At 37.9% G+C, this 16,679-nt stretch overlaps 1 protein-coding gene across 2 annotated transcripts; it reads right to left on the bottom strand.

Annotated features, from left to right (window-relative positions):
* Positions 1 to 174: 174 nt before the first annotated feature.
* On the bottom strand, positions 175 to 2,921 carry LOC125228408 (39S ribosomal protein L50, mitochondrial). Of its 2 annotated transcripts, none has more exons than XM_048132972.1 (5): positions 2,789 to 2,921; positions 2,065 to 2,150; positions 1,606 to 1,802; positions 995 to 1,114; positions 175 to 403 (listed from the first exon to the last, which is right to left on the bottom strand). In XM_048132972.1, the coding sequence occupies exons 2-5, from the start codon at positions 2,145 to 2,147 to the stop codon at positions 285 to 287; spliced, it is 519 nt and encodes a 172-aa protein (XP_047988929.1). In that variant the 5' UTR covers positions 2,148 to 2,150; positions 2,789 to 2,921; the 3' UTR covers positions 175 to 284. The 2 variants fall into 2 exon arrangements, with proteins under 2 accessions (XP_047988929.1, XP_047988928.1); XM_048132971.1 differs by lacking the exon at positions 2,789 to 2,921 and adding an exon at positions 2,231 to 2,412 and having other exon boundaries at positions 176 to 403.
* Between the last annotated feature and the right edge of the window lie 13,758 nt (positions 2,922 to 16,679).

Genomic DNA, 16,679 nt, shown 5'->3' with positions numbered 1-16,679 from the left:
ATAAAACATGTAAGTATAGGATGGTCATAGAAATAGGATGATAAGCGTAAGCGAAATGATAGGTCTGTGAGGATGGTATTATCTTCTTATATTTAATCTATGATAACACATAAAAATGATTGAAAATATAGGGTTTAATTCCCATATCAAATAATAATGAATTTCGCGACATTTTTAGTCCCAAAAAAATAAAAAATAAAACATTTTGAATCTATCAACATTTTTATTAAACATCTAACACATACTTCTAATTAGATTATTTATATTATAACATAATAACGGTACTAATTTGGCCACGATCTTTTAGCGGAGTATCCCTCGTACTTCTTCCTTGTCTTCAAACCGGAGACAATGGTAGAACTCTTTGGGAACGCTGACTGACCATTGAAGAGAGTGTCTTTGTCTGAAAAAGAAAATCATAGATATGATGTAGATGCATTTTTGCCATATTGGGACTGGAACTTGGTAAAAATAATTTTGCTGCGCTAAGTTACTGGTCCCTGCTGCATCAATCAGAAAAATAGTATACACACCTTGGCTAGTAAACAAGAGGGCCTCAGATCACAAGTTTGTCTGTAATGTACTATTTACCTACCTTTTTGTGATGTTATGTGTAAATAATTTTGTGTTGATTTGTATCTATGTGTAGGTTGTTTCACTATGGGACATATTTTTGATAAGTTGTACGCACCCATATTTTTACACTTGACTGTACTTAAATAGATAAATACATACTTATAATTATACATCGAAAACATCCATGACTCAGGAACAAATATATGTGCTCATCACACAAATTAATGCCCTTACCGGGATTCGAACCCAGGACCACAGCTCAGCAGGCAGGGTCACTACCGACTGAGCCAGACCGGTCGTCAAAGCTTGTGCTCATATGTGCTTCAGATATTTTTACAGTTGAAATGGGTCATTAATAAAATGAGAATTTAGTTTTAGTTGATTAATCAAGTCACCAAACCATAAAATAATTAATTACCAGGATGGAATCTGACATAGTCTTCTTGCACGTGCAGATTCTTGGGCAAGTCCATCTTCTTTAATGTATCAAATGGTGTTTTAGTATCCACTGGGGTCTTATAGAACTCTAGCAGGTCCTCTGGAGAGGAAAAAGACAAGTTTGTATAAATAACATTATACTTATAAACAGCAATATAATGTACATATGTTTTTGATAAAACTATATTTGAAGATAACACATCTAAATACAAGAACATACAAGCAATACTGAACATGAATCAAAGAGGTTGAAATAAAGAATGGAAGTCATTTTACAGTACCTATAAAACTATGATAAATTTACTAAATAAATGATCAGAATGAGAGACTTTAAGAAGTAAAGCAAAGTGCAAAGTCTGCAAAACTAATACTAGTGCTATTGCCTATTTGCCAAAAGGTGTGACCAAGACAGACATTCATTAGTTTTTTGTGTAGAAAAAGGTCATTATCCTTGTTCCTACATTTGTTTTGTCCTACCCATAGGACATAGACCGCCGTTATGTGTGTGGTATATAATTCCAATTAAAAATACGCATAGGCAGGAGGTTATATAATGAAGCAAAAGAAGAATGTAGTCTTATCATGACTTACCAACAGTCTCAATACTATTCAGCAAAGAGTTGGGTACACTATGCCCGGTCTCCTGGAAGCAGGCATTCAGAACGGTAAACTTGACTTTCAATGACATGAATTCTGAGTCTGTGCTTAAACCGTTCTCTGTGCAGATCTCTAAGACAGTCTGCTCGATGTCACTCGGTGGATCCCAGGGTTTGTTGGGACGGAGAAATCTGGAAAATTATACAGAAATCTTAAGTAAAGCAGAAAGGTGCGTCACCGCTTTAGACCAAGGAAAGATGCAGGCGCTTCTGTTGGAGGCAGATGGCCAATTTTTATCTTGTGTCATCACACCAGGCAACTAAGTAGCTAAACACTGTTGAATTAATGTGATAACATCTAGTTCATATGCACGTGGTGAACTGTGAAAATTTTGACAAAGCAATCTCATTTCAATCAAACAATTATGTAAATCTATGTACTGGTTATGCTCACCCTCTGGCTGCTAGTGATTCTGCGGCTGACTGCAATTTCTTTGAGACTTTAGGCACTTTTACCTGTTTATGCCGCACCGTCATTACCTGTAAATACAGTTTTAGTCAAGTTATAGCCGCCTTATAATAATTTGTAGTTTTAACGAAATAAATAAACCAAAATTAACCTGAAAACTCGAACGTGACAAAGGTAATAAAACATTTCGCAGCATTTTGACTAGACACTAATAGTTGTTATGTAAATGTTGTGAAATATTTAAATTTATATTAATTATTATTTAAAGAAATACGGTATTTTAAATAATTTAACAAATTAACATCTTTTGCAAAACATTTGACAGGTTCCTTTTTTTTTAATTCATATTGAGAGCAAAGCTAAGGAGTTGCTCCTGCCATACAGCCAAGAAATGAAATTAACGAAATGCAGTATGTTTTATATTTATTTTGCCTGTATTGTATGTTTATCAATTAGAGATATATATTTAATTGTGTTTATTATGAAACTTACAAAATTCAATTCGGATTAAAAATATAAATTTACTCAAGAATGCGCAAAATCGTGGAACGGAACGCTTTGTAGTTCCAAATATGGCCGCGGGGCGCAGCACTGTCGGCTTGGGTTGTTGTTTCCTATCCGCCATTTTCCAGTCGCCATTGAAAGGTGAAAACTTCGCTAAATGTCGGTGATGATTTTAAGATTTTGAGTGGTTTCTTTAAGATTGTACCTGTTTTTAGTGTTGTGAAATGAAAATGAAGTGCCCCGGACTACCATGACGCATCAAAATCACCAAACAAACGGTGCAAGTCTTGAGGATTGCCACACAAACTTCTTCTCCTTGGTAAGTCACTTTTACATTGACGAAAGATCTCGTACATACTTTTCTTTCGACATCGTAATGATTTCTGTGACAATAGCGTTTATTGCTCAACGGTGCAGTGTGTTTAGTGCATGTTTATTTATTTCCAAATATTGAGTCCACGATGCTAAAGTATGCTGATTATCGGTAGTACGTTGCTGGTATACAAAAATCACCCTAGTGCTATACGGGTAGTGAATCGATCTCATGCCTCGAAACTATCGAGAAGAAGAATTTATTTAGTGGTGATTACTGACGCCCAGCCGTTAGTCATCCTGGCATCGCTCTCGCCACGGCCCGGAGTCATGTCGCGTCGCTAACCCACAAAATGTCAACGCAATCGGCGAGCGAGGCCACCAGAAGCCACCGGCCCATAGAGGTCATTTTGAATTCACCTGGCCGGAACGCGGACCGTAATGCGTCCGCGGGACTAGTTTCGCCAGGTCGAAGAAATATCTCTCTTATTACGCTGTGTAAATTGTAGCTGCGCTTATACGGCGTTATAAATAGAGAAAGAACGCGTCGAATTGTTTATGTATGCGCGTAGCCGCACAAAAGAAACAGTCCCATTCATTATCGGATCGTAGTGTGGAGTCGCTTTGCGTAATGCTCATAGCTGGCGCGAATTTTATCAGATTGTATTCGGGTGAGGATTAGCGGGAGGGTGGGCGGGGGGTGGCGGGTGCCGGCGGCGGGGGGCTCGCCGTCCTCGCGGGCAAGGCGCCACTTCCACCTGACGCCGTCGCGTTGCCACATCTCCGCGGCGGCGCGGCCTGCGCCCGCACCCGTCTCCCTCGCTCCGCCTATCTTGCCGCGATACAAATTACCGATTTCTTGCCCTGCCTGCTTATTGTCTAATTATTTATGCGTCGTTTGCGGACGACATCGTTTGCACTGTGGAATTTTCTCATCCTCGACGCGTGCGGGGCTACTAGGTTGTCAACGCCCGGGTTCATTACACTTTTTCTTTTGTATTACATACCTATTGTGATACACTTCGATGTAACGCATACCTAACTTACTACGGTTGCATTTATTCATGACATTGCGCATAATTTGAGTAGATAATTTGTTACATTTAATGGCTCGTAAAATCTTCGACCGGTCCACTTCATACGATCCCTCGGTGCTCAAGGATTCTAGGTACTTATGCGCACACGCATCTTACGTAACAGTAAATCAACTGTTTATTGGCGTATAATATTTACTTAATCGTCAACGTGTGATGGAATTTCATTTATGGGTTATTTGTTATTTTAAATTTCAATCAAGTATTAATTGGACTAATTGGTGGTAATGTAGCAGTAAGCAATTAATATTCCTCTATGCAATAAGCACACATGCTTTATTACTTCATCATCGTTTGTATTACTTCTAAAAGTCACCGCCATTTTAGGGCCATTTCAAATATGTACACTCTTTCCAACATGACACCCCTTTTGTTGCAGGCGTCCATAGGTTACGGTGACCGCTTTCCATCAGGCGGACCATATACCTGTTTGCCACCGACGTGGTATTAAAAAAATTTAACGAGAGCATAATTTTATAGATTACAATTGCATCTTAAGTTCAAAGGTCAAAAACTGCAATCGAATCGACCTCAATTTTTAAAAATCAGCTCAAAAATGGAAGACCGGTTTCCCCCACCGCATTCCCGCCAACGGCTATCGAGCTAGTTGAACGGTCGATCTCAGCGAGATGAGAATGAGATGCGCGGGCGTCTTCTGATCGCGCTCATTCAACCGTTTATGAATGGTTTTCATAGGCCCATTGCGGCCTCCGCCTATGCGCGTAGGTAAAGTACTGTGGAAAAGTACCTTTTATACCTGTATACATCGATTGAGTTGTTTGTGTAGTAATTTATTGCTTACACGGGCCTTTGACAGTCTTTCACACTAACGTCGGATTTCCCATCTACTCATTCGTTTATGAATGATAGAAACATTACTATTTACGTGAATGTTGTTGGAAAAGTACCTTACTACGAATTGTTTAAGTACTCGTACTTCCCTGTAGTATACTACTCAATGTACTCATTGGTAAAGACGTATGCCTTATTTACTGAGACCGCTTGACATTGAAGAACAAATTCCATCTCGAGAATAGCACTTTTCACCGTTTTTGATTCACATTTGATGCAAGCTCCTTGCTCTTTCCATGACATAGTTACGATCAAAAATAAATTTTGGGTTCCAACGCTGATAGAACTCTTTTCATTTATCATGATATGCTGTGTAAGATGATGGTCAGCATTTTAATTAAATACAACCATAAACACTAACCATCATACTGTCGAACATACGGTATGCAAGACGACCCCTCGTCGGCTCCATTCAGAGCACGACTCTAATATCGCGCTGAATGCTCGTAACCCTCACTATTATACGAATACCCGCATTGCGTGATAACATCTGGGCATCACCCATCTTCCATATGGTCTAGAAAACTAGGGAATTGGCGGCAGAAATCGTATGCCCATACAGCCTAACATTCCAAATATGAAGTCTATCCATCGGTATAAATTTTAGCGAATCGTAATAAAACATATGTAGCGTAAATTTCGACACATTTTTTGTCATTGCCATTCCTTCACCGATCTAGATCCAAAGTTGTTTCTTAGTGCATTTTACCAATTGCACCAGTTAAATGCAACCTTTCATCCGACAAGGACAATGTTCCAAGTACGAAACGAACTTTTTTTCTTTCCATCTACACTACAGCTCGCTAAATTTTCTATGACCGAAATCTGGTGCAAACAAGTCTAGCTCTAAATGGTGTTAAATTACATTAACATTATGCGACTGTTGGCTTCCGCGCAGTAGGGTAATGGCCACTCATTAGCGTGGCCATAATATTCACTTGAAATCGTGGCCTATTTATTACGAGTCCCTGGACTACACTGGAACCCACGAAGACCCTAAATGCTCTGACCGAAAGTATATTTTTCCATGCTTAATATTTTGAGGAATGAATGCTACATTGTTGTCGCAATGGAAAGTAACAACACCAGACTACAATAGCAACTGTTAAATAAACAATGAAAGATAAAAGATCTTAAAAATCCTACAGATTACATTCATATTTTAGCCTATATCATTATTAACACTGCCAAAACTGAAACAATTTTAATGACATTTTATACCAGTGGAAAATCTTTGATAGAGTGCACAGTCTGATCTATTACGTGACAATTAATCAGCTAATCCTAAAGGTCTCAAAGAAAAGTCTCGAGAGATTAGTTTCCGGATCCTACCTGACACGGGACACCCGACCCGAATGTCCCGAACATAACGGTTGTGCAGAAAGACTCAACAGTAATTAGAGAAGTATATTGACTGAACACAATAACAGAATTTTTACTGCACATCTTTAGGATGATTATTCAGCGGGCGATTAACGACGATAGAATGCACGGATCAAATGGTGCTAATGACTTTAACTATTACAACTGTGATAAATAGAGAAGTATATCAAATAAACTACTTTCATTTCAACCGACGCTTTCAATTGGTGCTGGTGTGGTTTTAATTCGAATCAACTTTTTTCATTTAATTTCGTCATTTGTTTATTGTGTTATCGGTGGACTTTTTGCAAAGGTCGTCATTGCATATATGTGTATATTATGACGACTATAATTACGAGTATAATTTAAAAGTCTCCTAATATACAATTTCGTCTAATCGCGAAATTCGCGGTTGGTCCTCCTTAGCAACGCGCCATTAAATTGTGAAATAATTTGTCAGATTGTCACTAAGCTTGTCTCTTAGCGGAAAATAAAGACAAAACTATAAATAAAAGAAATTACGGTTTATGCCGCCTGTTTCTACAGTATCTAAAAGTTGTTAGTCGCTAGAGATATAACGTATTTACGACTATTTAGCTCTATAAATGTGCTGATAATGTTATCGCTGTCACCCGCAAGGTCCAGTGATACAGCTGTATCTTGAATAGTAATCGCTACTTAGACTATTAATTTTCGCTCTTAAAGATTATACGTTTAGTTAATGCCACTACTTTGTTTTTACGAGAGCAACGCTAATTTAAATCACTGTTTCAAGCTAAATTAATTGAATCCATGAAAATAAGAAAAACTAGCTAGATAACAAAAATTATTCTAATCATGACTTGCGAGTTGTATTCCTTATGTAACTAATGCATCTTGAAAATTTGGCATCTTGAAATCAATGTTAGGTTATCAGTTAAAGAGTTGAAATCCCATTTAAATACGATAAAAGTGATTTTTAATCATATTCTTAAACGCCTTAATTGTATCCATATTTCTGCGTGAGACTTTTATTTGTGTGAAACATACCCGCCCATACGTAACTCGTCATTCGTCAGATAACAATTAAAAGATGTCGCGATTGGTTCTCACACATTATCGCAATTTGATACTGCTGCGGTGGCGTTATCGCCACTCGTGGACATGGAAACCGCCGAGCGGCGAGGACGCAAAATAAATAACAATTCAGAAATGAGTCTATCTGATCTTTAACAGTTTATTTCGACATTTTTGTTTCCCATCGTTTAATAAAATATGTAGTACTGTTATTTATAACATTGTTCTAACAATGGATCTAAAACAGTGTAAACAGTAATTGAATTACGCTTGAAATCGAACGTAATTCGCGTAGTGATATTTGAGTGTTGCAAAGGTCACAACACAATCGAGCGTATTCCTTAGCTTTTTATAGAAACGCTGAAAGGTCAAAGGTTACCGCAAAACCTCACCCTCAGTTCGGAGTTCTACGGAGATACAATTTTACATAAACTATTGTACGAGTATTGTCTCTGTGAAAGTGACCTGGTTGTATGACTAATAATGAATTAATGATTCACTGAAATCTTCCGTTCCTGTCATACTATATTCCTATTATTCCTCTTTAAATTGTTATGTATGATCTTCTCTTTCGCGTACGCTCCTGTATGAGTAGATAACAATGATAGTCAGATTACACTCGTTAAAATCGACCGTAGATTCGAGATCCGATCTTGTTATATGTATTCATGTATTAGTTTCTGCAATATTTTCTGCCTTTCTTTAGTGACAAATTTTGCTTGTCCGTCTATTTAAGTATTATAAGTTATATAAAGATGGCGATATAGCTCTTGCATTATGGATGGATGTGGGAACTGCAGAGGAGCCCTTTAATTGAGTCACATGTTCAAACATAAGCATAAATAAAGTTATATCAGTGATTTAACTTAAACTAAGTTCACAAAGTACAAAGACCGGTGTCTTTTGCCGAGAACGTCCTTAAGGCCACTTGTTACGGGCGTCCTTCGGAATTCTAACGATTCCAGATATTTACCTTGAGAATAAGAAAGGAATCTCAAGTGGAAATATATTTCAGTTTCTTGAAGCAAAAAGTACGCTATTAATTTATGTACTTTCCGTTTGTTACTCTCTCTCTCTCTCTCTCTCTCTCTATTCGTTTGAATCAAATCCAATTTGAATGTTGTTAGAGCTCATGGCGAATATTGATATTAAATAATTATTAGCTTCCGAAATATTAATCTGAATAAATATTGAACTTGATTGAAAACTGAATAACTCGACACTCGCTAATATCTGCGTTTACTGACAAATGATAAAACTTTTAATGGAGAACTTACTTATGTACTCTACAAGTCTACACTAATCAAACCTACTTCATTAACGTTGACCTGAATCGATAAGTATTTATTAATGATTAGCCTCTCAAATAATGAATATACTTATACCATCATCTGAAAGAAGGTGCGAGAAGTAATTTCGTTGCAAAATCTATTTACAAATAATATGTCTTTAAAAAACGCGATTCTTACAAATGTCGAAATCTGTCGGCGCTGAACAAACCAGTTGGTGATCAAAACAAACATGATCATGACAATGCCGTGCCCTACTGCACTGCCAAAACAGCTGCATTTTCCTCCTCTCAGGTCAAGGCTGTGACGCCTTGAGGAAAATTAACCCACTGGCGACATATCGAATAAGGTCGACGGCTTCCCTACGTAAATACGGCCTATCAGAAAACTTCCTATTCGCCTATTAGAATGTGTCATATACAGGTTTTATTTATAGACACACGTTTTCTTCAACGTCCTTCAATAACACATGTGTGCTGTTTGATTCCGTAGCGGCTGTATATTTGTTTTGATGCTACTTATAGGTTGGCCACTTGGTTGGTGAACAGTTTCAGTAATGAAAGTAAAGAGGAAGATTTTGTCAACTTTTAATTAATAACTTAAAATAACTAACAACTTTAAAATAATACTTAATGCAGTCATTGACTCACTGCAATTGAAAGTTATCCCTATCCATTCTTATTTATTTAAAGTGCTATTTACGACACTTGTGCCATTTCCTCGCTTCATTTAAACATTGCGTCTCAATGTATCATTATCCCATCTATCGTGCATTTCTTTAAAATATCCTTTATTTGTTTATGTTCCGCATTTGTCATTTCCCATATTGCAATTAAGGTGCGCCATTGGTTCGTCGCTGGCCGCGGCCGCGGTCACAGTATGTAGGTCAAGAATCGAGATAACAGACGAGTTCACTTCGCGGCACACATTCGATCGGACGCATCAAGGGAACGTACGGTAAACAGCGAAGTAACAGAGGCCTTTACCCAAGCTTTTCCTTCTTTATGTTGCGTTTAAATCAACAAGATTCAAAAATATATGGAAAATTTCTATTAGGTGTCTGCGATGCAATTTTAAGATCAACTGTGAAGTCCTCGGTGTCTCCAATCGCATTGCCCTGTGTTTGACCAGATCACAGCCCAAACTTTTTGAAGAGACATGCGGCCGTGGTCATTTCTTGTCTATAAACTTTTAGTAATGACACTCAAAATAGTTACGGAAACTACTTCCTCAAGATTAAGATGACGTAAAAATGTTAAACGAACAGCGTTTTTGATCCTATTGTAAGATCACTAACACTTCCAATGTTTTATAAACAACCAAATTGACTATACAATTTGTTTACACAACAATTAACCTTAGCATTTCAAGAGCGATCTTAATAAAACGCAAAATTCTCGACCTACATACCCGTTGTAAACAATACGTACGATCTTCGATACGGAGCTCGATGCTCAACTTTTCTGAAAGGAAACTTCCAAGATTGCCGTCGCTTTCCGCAATACCTCAATCGAACCAGAACAACTACGATCTAGTTCTACTTACAAATACATGTCTTCAGAGATCAGGTACACTGGATAAAGCAATGTAAGTGTGAATAATAGAGCGGATTGATCTCGCGGACGCGTCCCGAATGCGAAGTTTACTTTAACGACCGTTCGGTTCCTCGACAATTCCATCTCAATAATGGCTGTTTAATGCTTTGTAATCTCACCAGGCACAATAAGGCACTGGTCCCATCGCGAGCTAGTAAGCTATGAGCTATCGGCTATAAAACAAACAAAAGATAAGCACTCCCGTGCAAATAAAAGAGACACGGCGATATTGATAGCTCACCGCTGGGCGAGTAGTTAAAAACATCGCCGTGTCTCTTTTATTTGCACGGGAGTGATTATCTTTTGTTTGTTTTTATAGCCGATAGCTCATAGCTTACTAGCTCGCGGTGGGACCAGTGCCTAAGAGTGGCGGTTTTTATTTCTTTCAAATATAAATAAAATGTACCTTTGCAAATAAGGAGCCTTTAGGTCTGGTAAAAATCACGGTAATATTCATTTCGACACAATACAACGGAGTAAATAATTAGCTAGTCAATACTTTAGTTTACACATTTTCTTGAGTAGTTAACAGTGATTTACTCATAATTTGTAGAAGCCTAAACTATCACAAGGTTCTTTTTCAGTTTCGTATAAGAAGGAAACTTATATGATTTTCGAATTCACTGCGCCAGCTAAATTAAATAAATTGTAACGAGAACGAGTCACATTAAGTTAAGGTTTTGGTGCAATGCATCATTGGAAATCGGAATGCATTTCTTGAAAACTTCTTCAAAACTTGAAAATGTATATCCTTTAATCTGTTTAATTATTTTATTTGCAATTAAACAACTCTTGACTACTAATGAGTAATAGCTTATGCTTAGACACAAATTGATATTAGTATCGCCTAAAATTTAATCCAAGAACGACAATAAGAATTTACGAGTATAATGATGTAGCCATCTTTCGCACTACTTTTTATAACGAGTACACACCACCATACCGCCATCCAGACATAATGAGGATTACGGAATTAGCACAAATATGTTGTCGACCGATTGCAATCCAGACGTCGTTGACAATACATTTAGTAACATATCCTGATTAGTAAATCAGTAGCATTGTCGACAAGTACATGTATTAGTCACATGCTATTCAGGTCGTCGTATCACTGCTTTACCTCGGCTACTGGCTATGCGGCCTTTAATGCCTGCTCGTTAACTTTGCGTTAAGTTTGTAAACAAATGTTACAACTCCATTTATTACTTAGTTTATTAGCTTTTCTACCTGCTCCGCTCGCGGGTAATCGGTCTGGCCTGGTTGTCAGACTGTTGCCAGTGCCCGTACCTAAACCTCTTCGTTGTGTAACCGAGATAGCGTATATATATCATCCTGCTCGCACGTTGGAACGAAGTGTGAAATTGTGAATCCGCGTCATTTGTAAGGGTGCCTTTCTACTAAGGTGGAGATAACAGGAGTCGTGCGAGAATCAACTGCTAGATTGAGATGTAATCAGGAGAAGAAATGTCGATCCACCAGTAGGAGGAGAAACTCTGTATTTACCGACCTACCAAAAACCTTTTCCTTATAATTTAACACAAATATAAAAATATTTATAAGTTACTATTTCATCACTTTCCTTTCCGTTTGAATCAGGCATTGACACCTACCTTCCGTGCAGTTACATAATCGTATATTGTTAACAATTGTCCTCATTTTTACAGCTATCGATATTTGAAAGTATTATTAGCAGAGATATTCAATGTATAAATATTAAATACCTACCGTCTATATGCAATTATTACTCAATTACCTGTAAGTTTTGTGGCAGCGTATATGCAATACTTATAGGAAAATTAGAAAAGATGCTTAAAATAAATAAAAAATCCGTTACATTTCAAATTGTTAAATATTTCTCGTTCTGGCACAATTGTTGAGGAGTCCTTTTATGACGTATTTATTCGATCAACCTATTGAATAGATGGTCTTTTACTCGGTCGCGATATTATTCCGTTTGCTCTATATTTTTCTCATTTTTGAATGAAACAAGAATTTGGTGATACAGTTGAAATGCCAAAGCTTAACCCGGATAACTTGTACACAGTACACACCATCATACAATCTGCTAAAGTTGGCCAAAGACTGAGGGCGTGCGATTCAATTTAAAACGCTTTCACCGTTCCCCCCTCCCCCCTCTAGTAGACCGTAGATTCACGGTGTGAACTCAATTGCGACGCCAACGTGCTGTTTTGGTAAGCAAGTTGTACTTCGGCACAGTCATATTTAAATACAGATCGTTTAATATAAAATAATTAAACTGCAAGAAGAATAGTGGCGTTGTGACTTATGACATATTTTAGGAAAGCAATATTGTTAACCAGTTTCTGATGCACAGCCAAATTGACACAATCTGTCTATAGAACTTCTCCGGACCTTAAACAATTTCCCATCTTTCCATATACGGCCAGGCAGGGTGTCAAATACAAAATCTATATTGGTGCAGCAGTGCATCGGTTAAAGCGTGAAGAGGTAACAAACAACCAAAGTTACTTTCGCATTTATGATACTAGAGAGAGTAAAGAGATCATCATCCTCCTTGCGTTATCCCGGCACATGCCATGGCTCATGGGAGCTTGAGGTCTGCTTTGACAGAATAAGATTGTTAAATATTTGTTTATTATGTTATTTCATACTGTAGTATAATGTATTCAAACTACGGCTATATAGAGTTTAAGCAATCGGAATCGTTAAAAATCGGGTTATAAATGTTATAATCCGTCTCAATATTTTTACAAATACTCGTAGTTCGTAAATATAAATTCGAGTGAAACTTGTCATCAAAACACCCGGCAAATTGCAAAGCGAATATTCATCCAATCCAAACCTATTAACTAGCCGTGTGTGGCCGCGACGGCGATATGTGACACCAATTAAATCTGACCTGTTGAATGCAATTCACACTATTTTTATTTATGGAATTTAAAGCTGAATCTGCTGTTCGGAAACGCGTTGACAGTACCTAAACGTTGTATGCAAACGAGGAGTTTAAAGTAAAATAGTTTACGAAGCTTAATATGACTTTAGCTTTACATGATAATACCAGTGATCCTGACTTGAGGTTCCATCAATATATCAACCAGGCACTGTCAAAAGTAGTCTTTCCACGGAGGCGGAGATGAGAAGTGACGGAGGATTACAATCGGTTGTAGACTACAGATGCTATCAACAACTTCAGTCACATACATGTCTTCTCAATGGCCAAGCATACTTTTGCTGTATTGACTGTACCGTATGTAGGTTACAAACGCATTTTGCGTGAAAGCCAAGAATACGGCTAGCTGCACGCTTCACCGATATCCTGCCCCTAGTAGCTTTCGCACTCGCACCGCTCCAAATGCTAAATGGTGCATAAACCGTCAACGTATCAACAAAAAGCAAAACAAACCACCTCTGTAGCTGCAGTAGCTATAGCCCAAGAACCATGTCACTTAAAAATGGAAAACTGTCTTCCGCACCTTTGTACATTCAAAAGTTAACTATGACAAAGTAACAAATAGATGAACATTTCGATTGGCCGAGCGTACGCTACTTGAACCAACCGTGAGAAGCCACGCCGAAGTCACGTATTTGAGCAATGCACGGCAAGCATTCTGTTCACTGCTAAATTGCAGTCATAAGTCAATAACGTTTTTATAAGCTTATTTTTGTCCTACACCTGACATTATCGATTATCTAGGAATCAATTTGTTATTTTAGTCATGTCATGTGGCACGGATATTTTTAAAGCTTGAAGTGTAGTTACGTATAATCTTAAAGGGCTATATAAGTGTATATTGGGCCTTACCTGCGCACTAGAAAGGCAGAAAGAGGGTTTGGATGTGATGTTCTAATTATATACATAACGTTTCATTTTTGTCGTCTGTATTTATTAATCTAAATGTGCATCGCTATAAGACATATTTACATAATATTTCCTTCTTAATGCTATTTCAAAACATAAGAAAAGTTGTGCAACACGAGTATTTGGGCAAGTAGGCGAAGTATATTGCAAGCATAACAAAACCCGTCATTTCGGCTGTCGTTTCTAAATATTGAGATTTAGGTCGTCTCATCCTCTTGTGTACTACGCTAAGCCGAGTCCTGGACTCCTATTCCCATCGCTTGCAGAATCATAGTCAAATCCAGTTTTCGGGCGCCAGTGTAACAAGTTTTCAAGATCTGCAGCACCTAAGATTACCTTTGTACGCTCTTATACTGGTTTGATCGAAGCTATCCACTTGCTCTCTTTTACATAGCGATTGTAACAATTCCTCTAGCTCCTTTCATGCTTTGTGAAGCGGCTTTGCGGCACAAGCTCTCTCAGGCAATGTATTGTGAGGCCTCCCGGGTATCTCTTGAGATTAAAAAGGGTATGCACATGCTTTTCTTCATGTTATCTGTTTAGAGAAAATAACACTGTATCTAAAAGCTTGGGGTTGAAACAGTAAAAACCTATACGTTTCGATATTTTTGTAAACCAATATTGTTACATAATTTATTCAGAATTAGCAATTACCACGGCACCACAGTAGTTGCAATTACTGGCAGTGCAGAATACCATTTTGTCACTGATTGTAGTCGGTCAGTATTCACCTTGTATCATGATATTCATGCTCACTAAGATATTCACGAATTCTCGCGTCTTACTCTAAACATTGTATCATGACTAGTAAAATGTAATTACACAAGTAACCTACGCGTTTCCGCTCACAGATTACCAAGCTATAAGAGAAACTCGCGTAATAACTGGGGCAATCCTTCAAAAGTCTAGTAAGGTCGCCAGGGTCATTGACCGCAGACACCGAGCCTATACCGTTAGCCGTATACTGTGGCGGTGGCCTCTATGCCCTGTGCACCAAGGTCAGGAATTTTTGGTTTTAAGGGTTGAACAAGTGAGTTTCTATTTCTACACTGGATGTTTGAGTGAAAGTAATAAAAAATCGGTGAAGCCACACCGAGGCTTTCAAACGCCGGAACACCCTCATAATATGACAGAAGCTTATACCGTTAGCATAAAACGTTGGTTTTAAATTCCACGAAGCGCTACTCTCTCATGAGCCTAAAAGGTTATCCCATTAACGAATTATTATTAATGTAAGATCATCATTACACTCCCCTGAACCGTTACATTAAACGCTACATGCACGTTTCACGAAGCCAGCTAACCTAATAAGGCGGAGTTTATCCGCCGTCTCCCGCCCTAATTAGGTTTGTTAACAGTGTTTACCTTTGCCGACGTTAATTCCGTGTCCGATCACCAAAGCGATCATGAATATCGAACGAGGTAATATAATTACTGGGCCTGGTATACTTCCCTGGGAAGTCCCGAAAGAATCTATGTCATGGCATACCTTAATTTAGTGCTGAACGTACATTCCTTCAAGACATATTTTTGGAGTTTTGTAATAAAGCTCAAATGGACGTCAAAGAAAAACAAAGAGGCCAAGATTGCTTCCTAGGATTGTCCTAGAATATTTATATCGGGTAAAGCACTACCAGGCTTCGTACTGATTCCTGATAAACTTCAAAAATACTGCAAGCATTTTGTCTAATCAGAGCCGAGAAAAGAAAGGGATACACAAGTACCGGTTCAGGGAATAATGATGGATGTGGCAAGGAAAAGCAATACGTGTTAACGCCGTACGAATTTGTGAATAAGCTTTTACATCGTTTGAACACTTCTCCTAATTCTTCTACCATGCGAAATTGTCAAAGGAATTGTAACGACGTGTAAAATCAACAACCGTTCGACATGTTTTAGATATTTTTACTGACCGTTCTGTAGTTTTCTCTAGGATTTAGACTGCAAAAAAAAGTGCTCCGACATACATTGTACTAGGTAAATAGGTCAGTTAACTTGTTGAAGTGTATAAGTATATCAATATCAGATGATATGTTATTACTTCGTTGGTTATGGATAATACAACATTTATAAACATATTACGAAGAGAAGTAAACATACCACATACATAACACTGATAGGTTTATTACAATCCCACAACCGGTGAAATCTACGAGATTTACAAGTTAAAAACATCTGCAGTCTACAGCTCATTGCCTTTACACATTTTACCATAAAAGGGTTGACTTGTTTATATTTTCGACCATCGTCAACTCTGTTTTCCATAAGACTTAACGTTACGCCCAGTTCATTGTCCAGCGGCGGCGGTTAAGCAATTCCATTTGATTATTACGAAGCTGTAAAAGGCGAAAACAATATTCCTGCAATTCGAGACACGGTAGTTGAAATCATAAATATGTATTCTGCTTTTTACCTTATTTCAATGGATTAAGGCGAAGGAGTGTGTAGATAATTTTGGCGTTATCAGTAAAGTTGACGGGCCCGTTGGAGAAACACCGAAATCGGCGTGATGTCATCGTCGGAAGCGTCTTATCAGCTTGTGGCAGTTGTGTGATTGTTACTTATGATTATGATAATATATCATTTTTGTCTACTTATGAGACAAAGTCCGTTGATTCTACAGGTCTCTTCAGAAACGATTCGAATTATGTGCAGAGTTTGAGATTTGACAAAAGACTAACCATTTGTTGTTGTT

The sequence above is a fragment of the Leguminivora glycinivorella genome, chromosome 7 (assembly GCF_023078275.1).
Source record: "Leguminivora glycinivorella isolate SPB_JAAS2020 chromosome 7, LegGlyc_1.1, whole genome shotgun sequence".
NCBI classification, from domain to species: domain Eukaryota; kingdom Metazoa; phylum Arthropoda; class Insecta; order Lepidoptera; family Tortricidae; genus Leguminivora; species Leguminivora glycinivorella.
The sequence above is the reverse complement of the archived record's forward strand: the minus strand, read 5'-3'. Positions and strand labels throughout refer to the sequence as shown.

Coding starts and splice junctions, on each gene's coding strand:
- LOC125228408 (XM_048132971.1), bottom strand. CDS start 2,275: ATGCTGCGAAATGTTTTATTACCTTTGTCACGTTCGAGTTTTCAG. Junction 1,803..2,064: donor GAATCACTAGCAGCCAGAGG/GTGAGCATAACC, acceptor ATAATTTTCCAG/ATTTCTCCGTCCCAACAAAC. Junction 1,115..1,605: donor GAATAGTATTGAGACTGTTG/GTAAGTCATGAT, acceptor TTTCCTCTCCAG/AGGACCTGCTAGAGTTCTAT.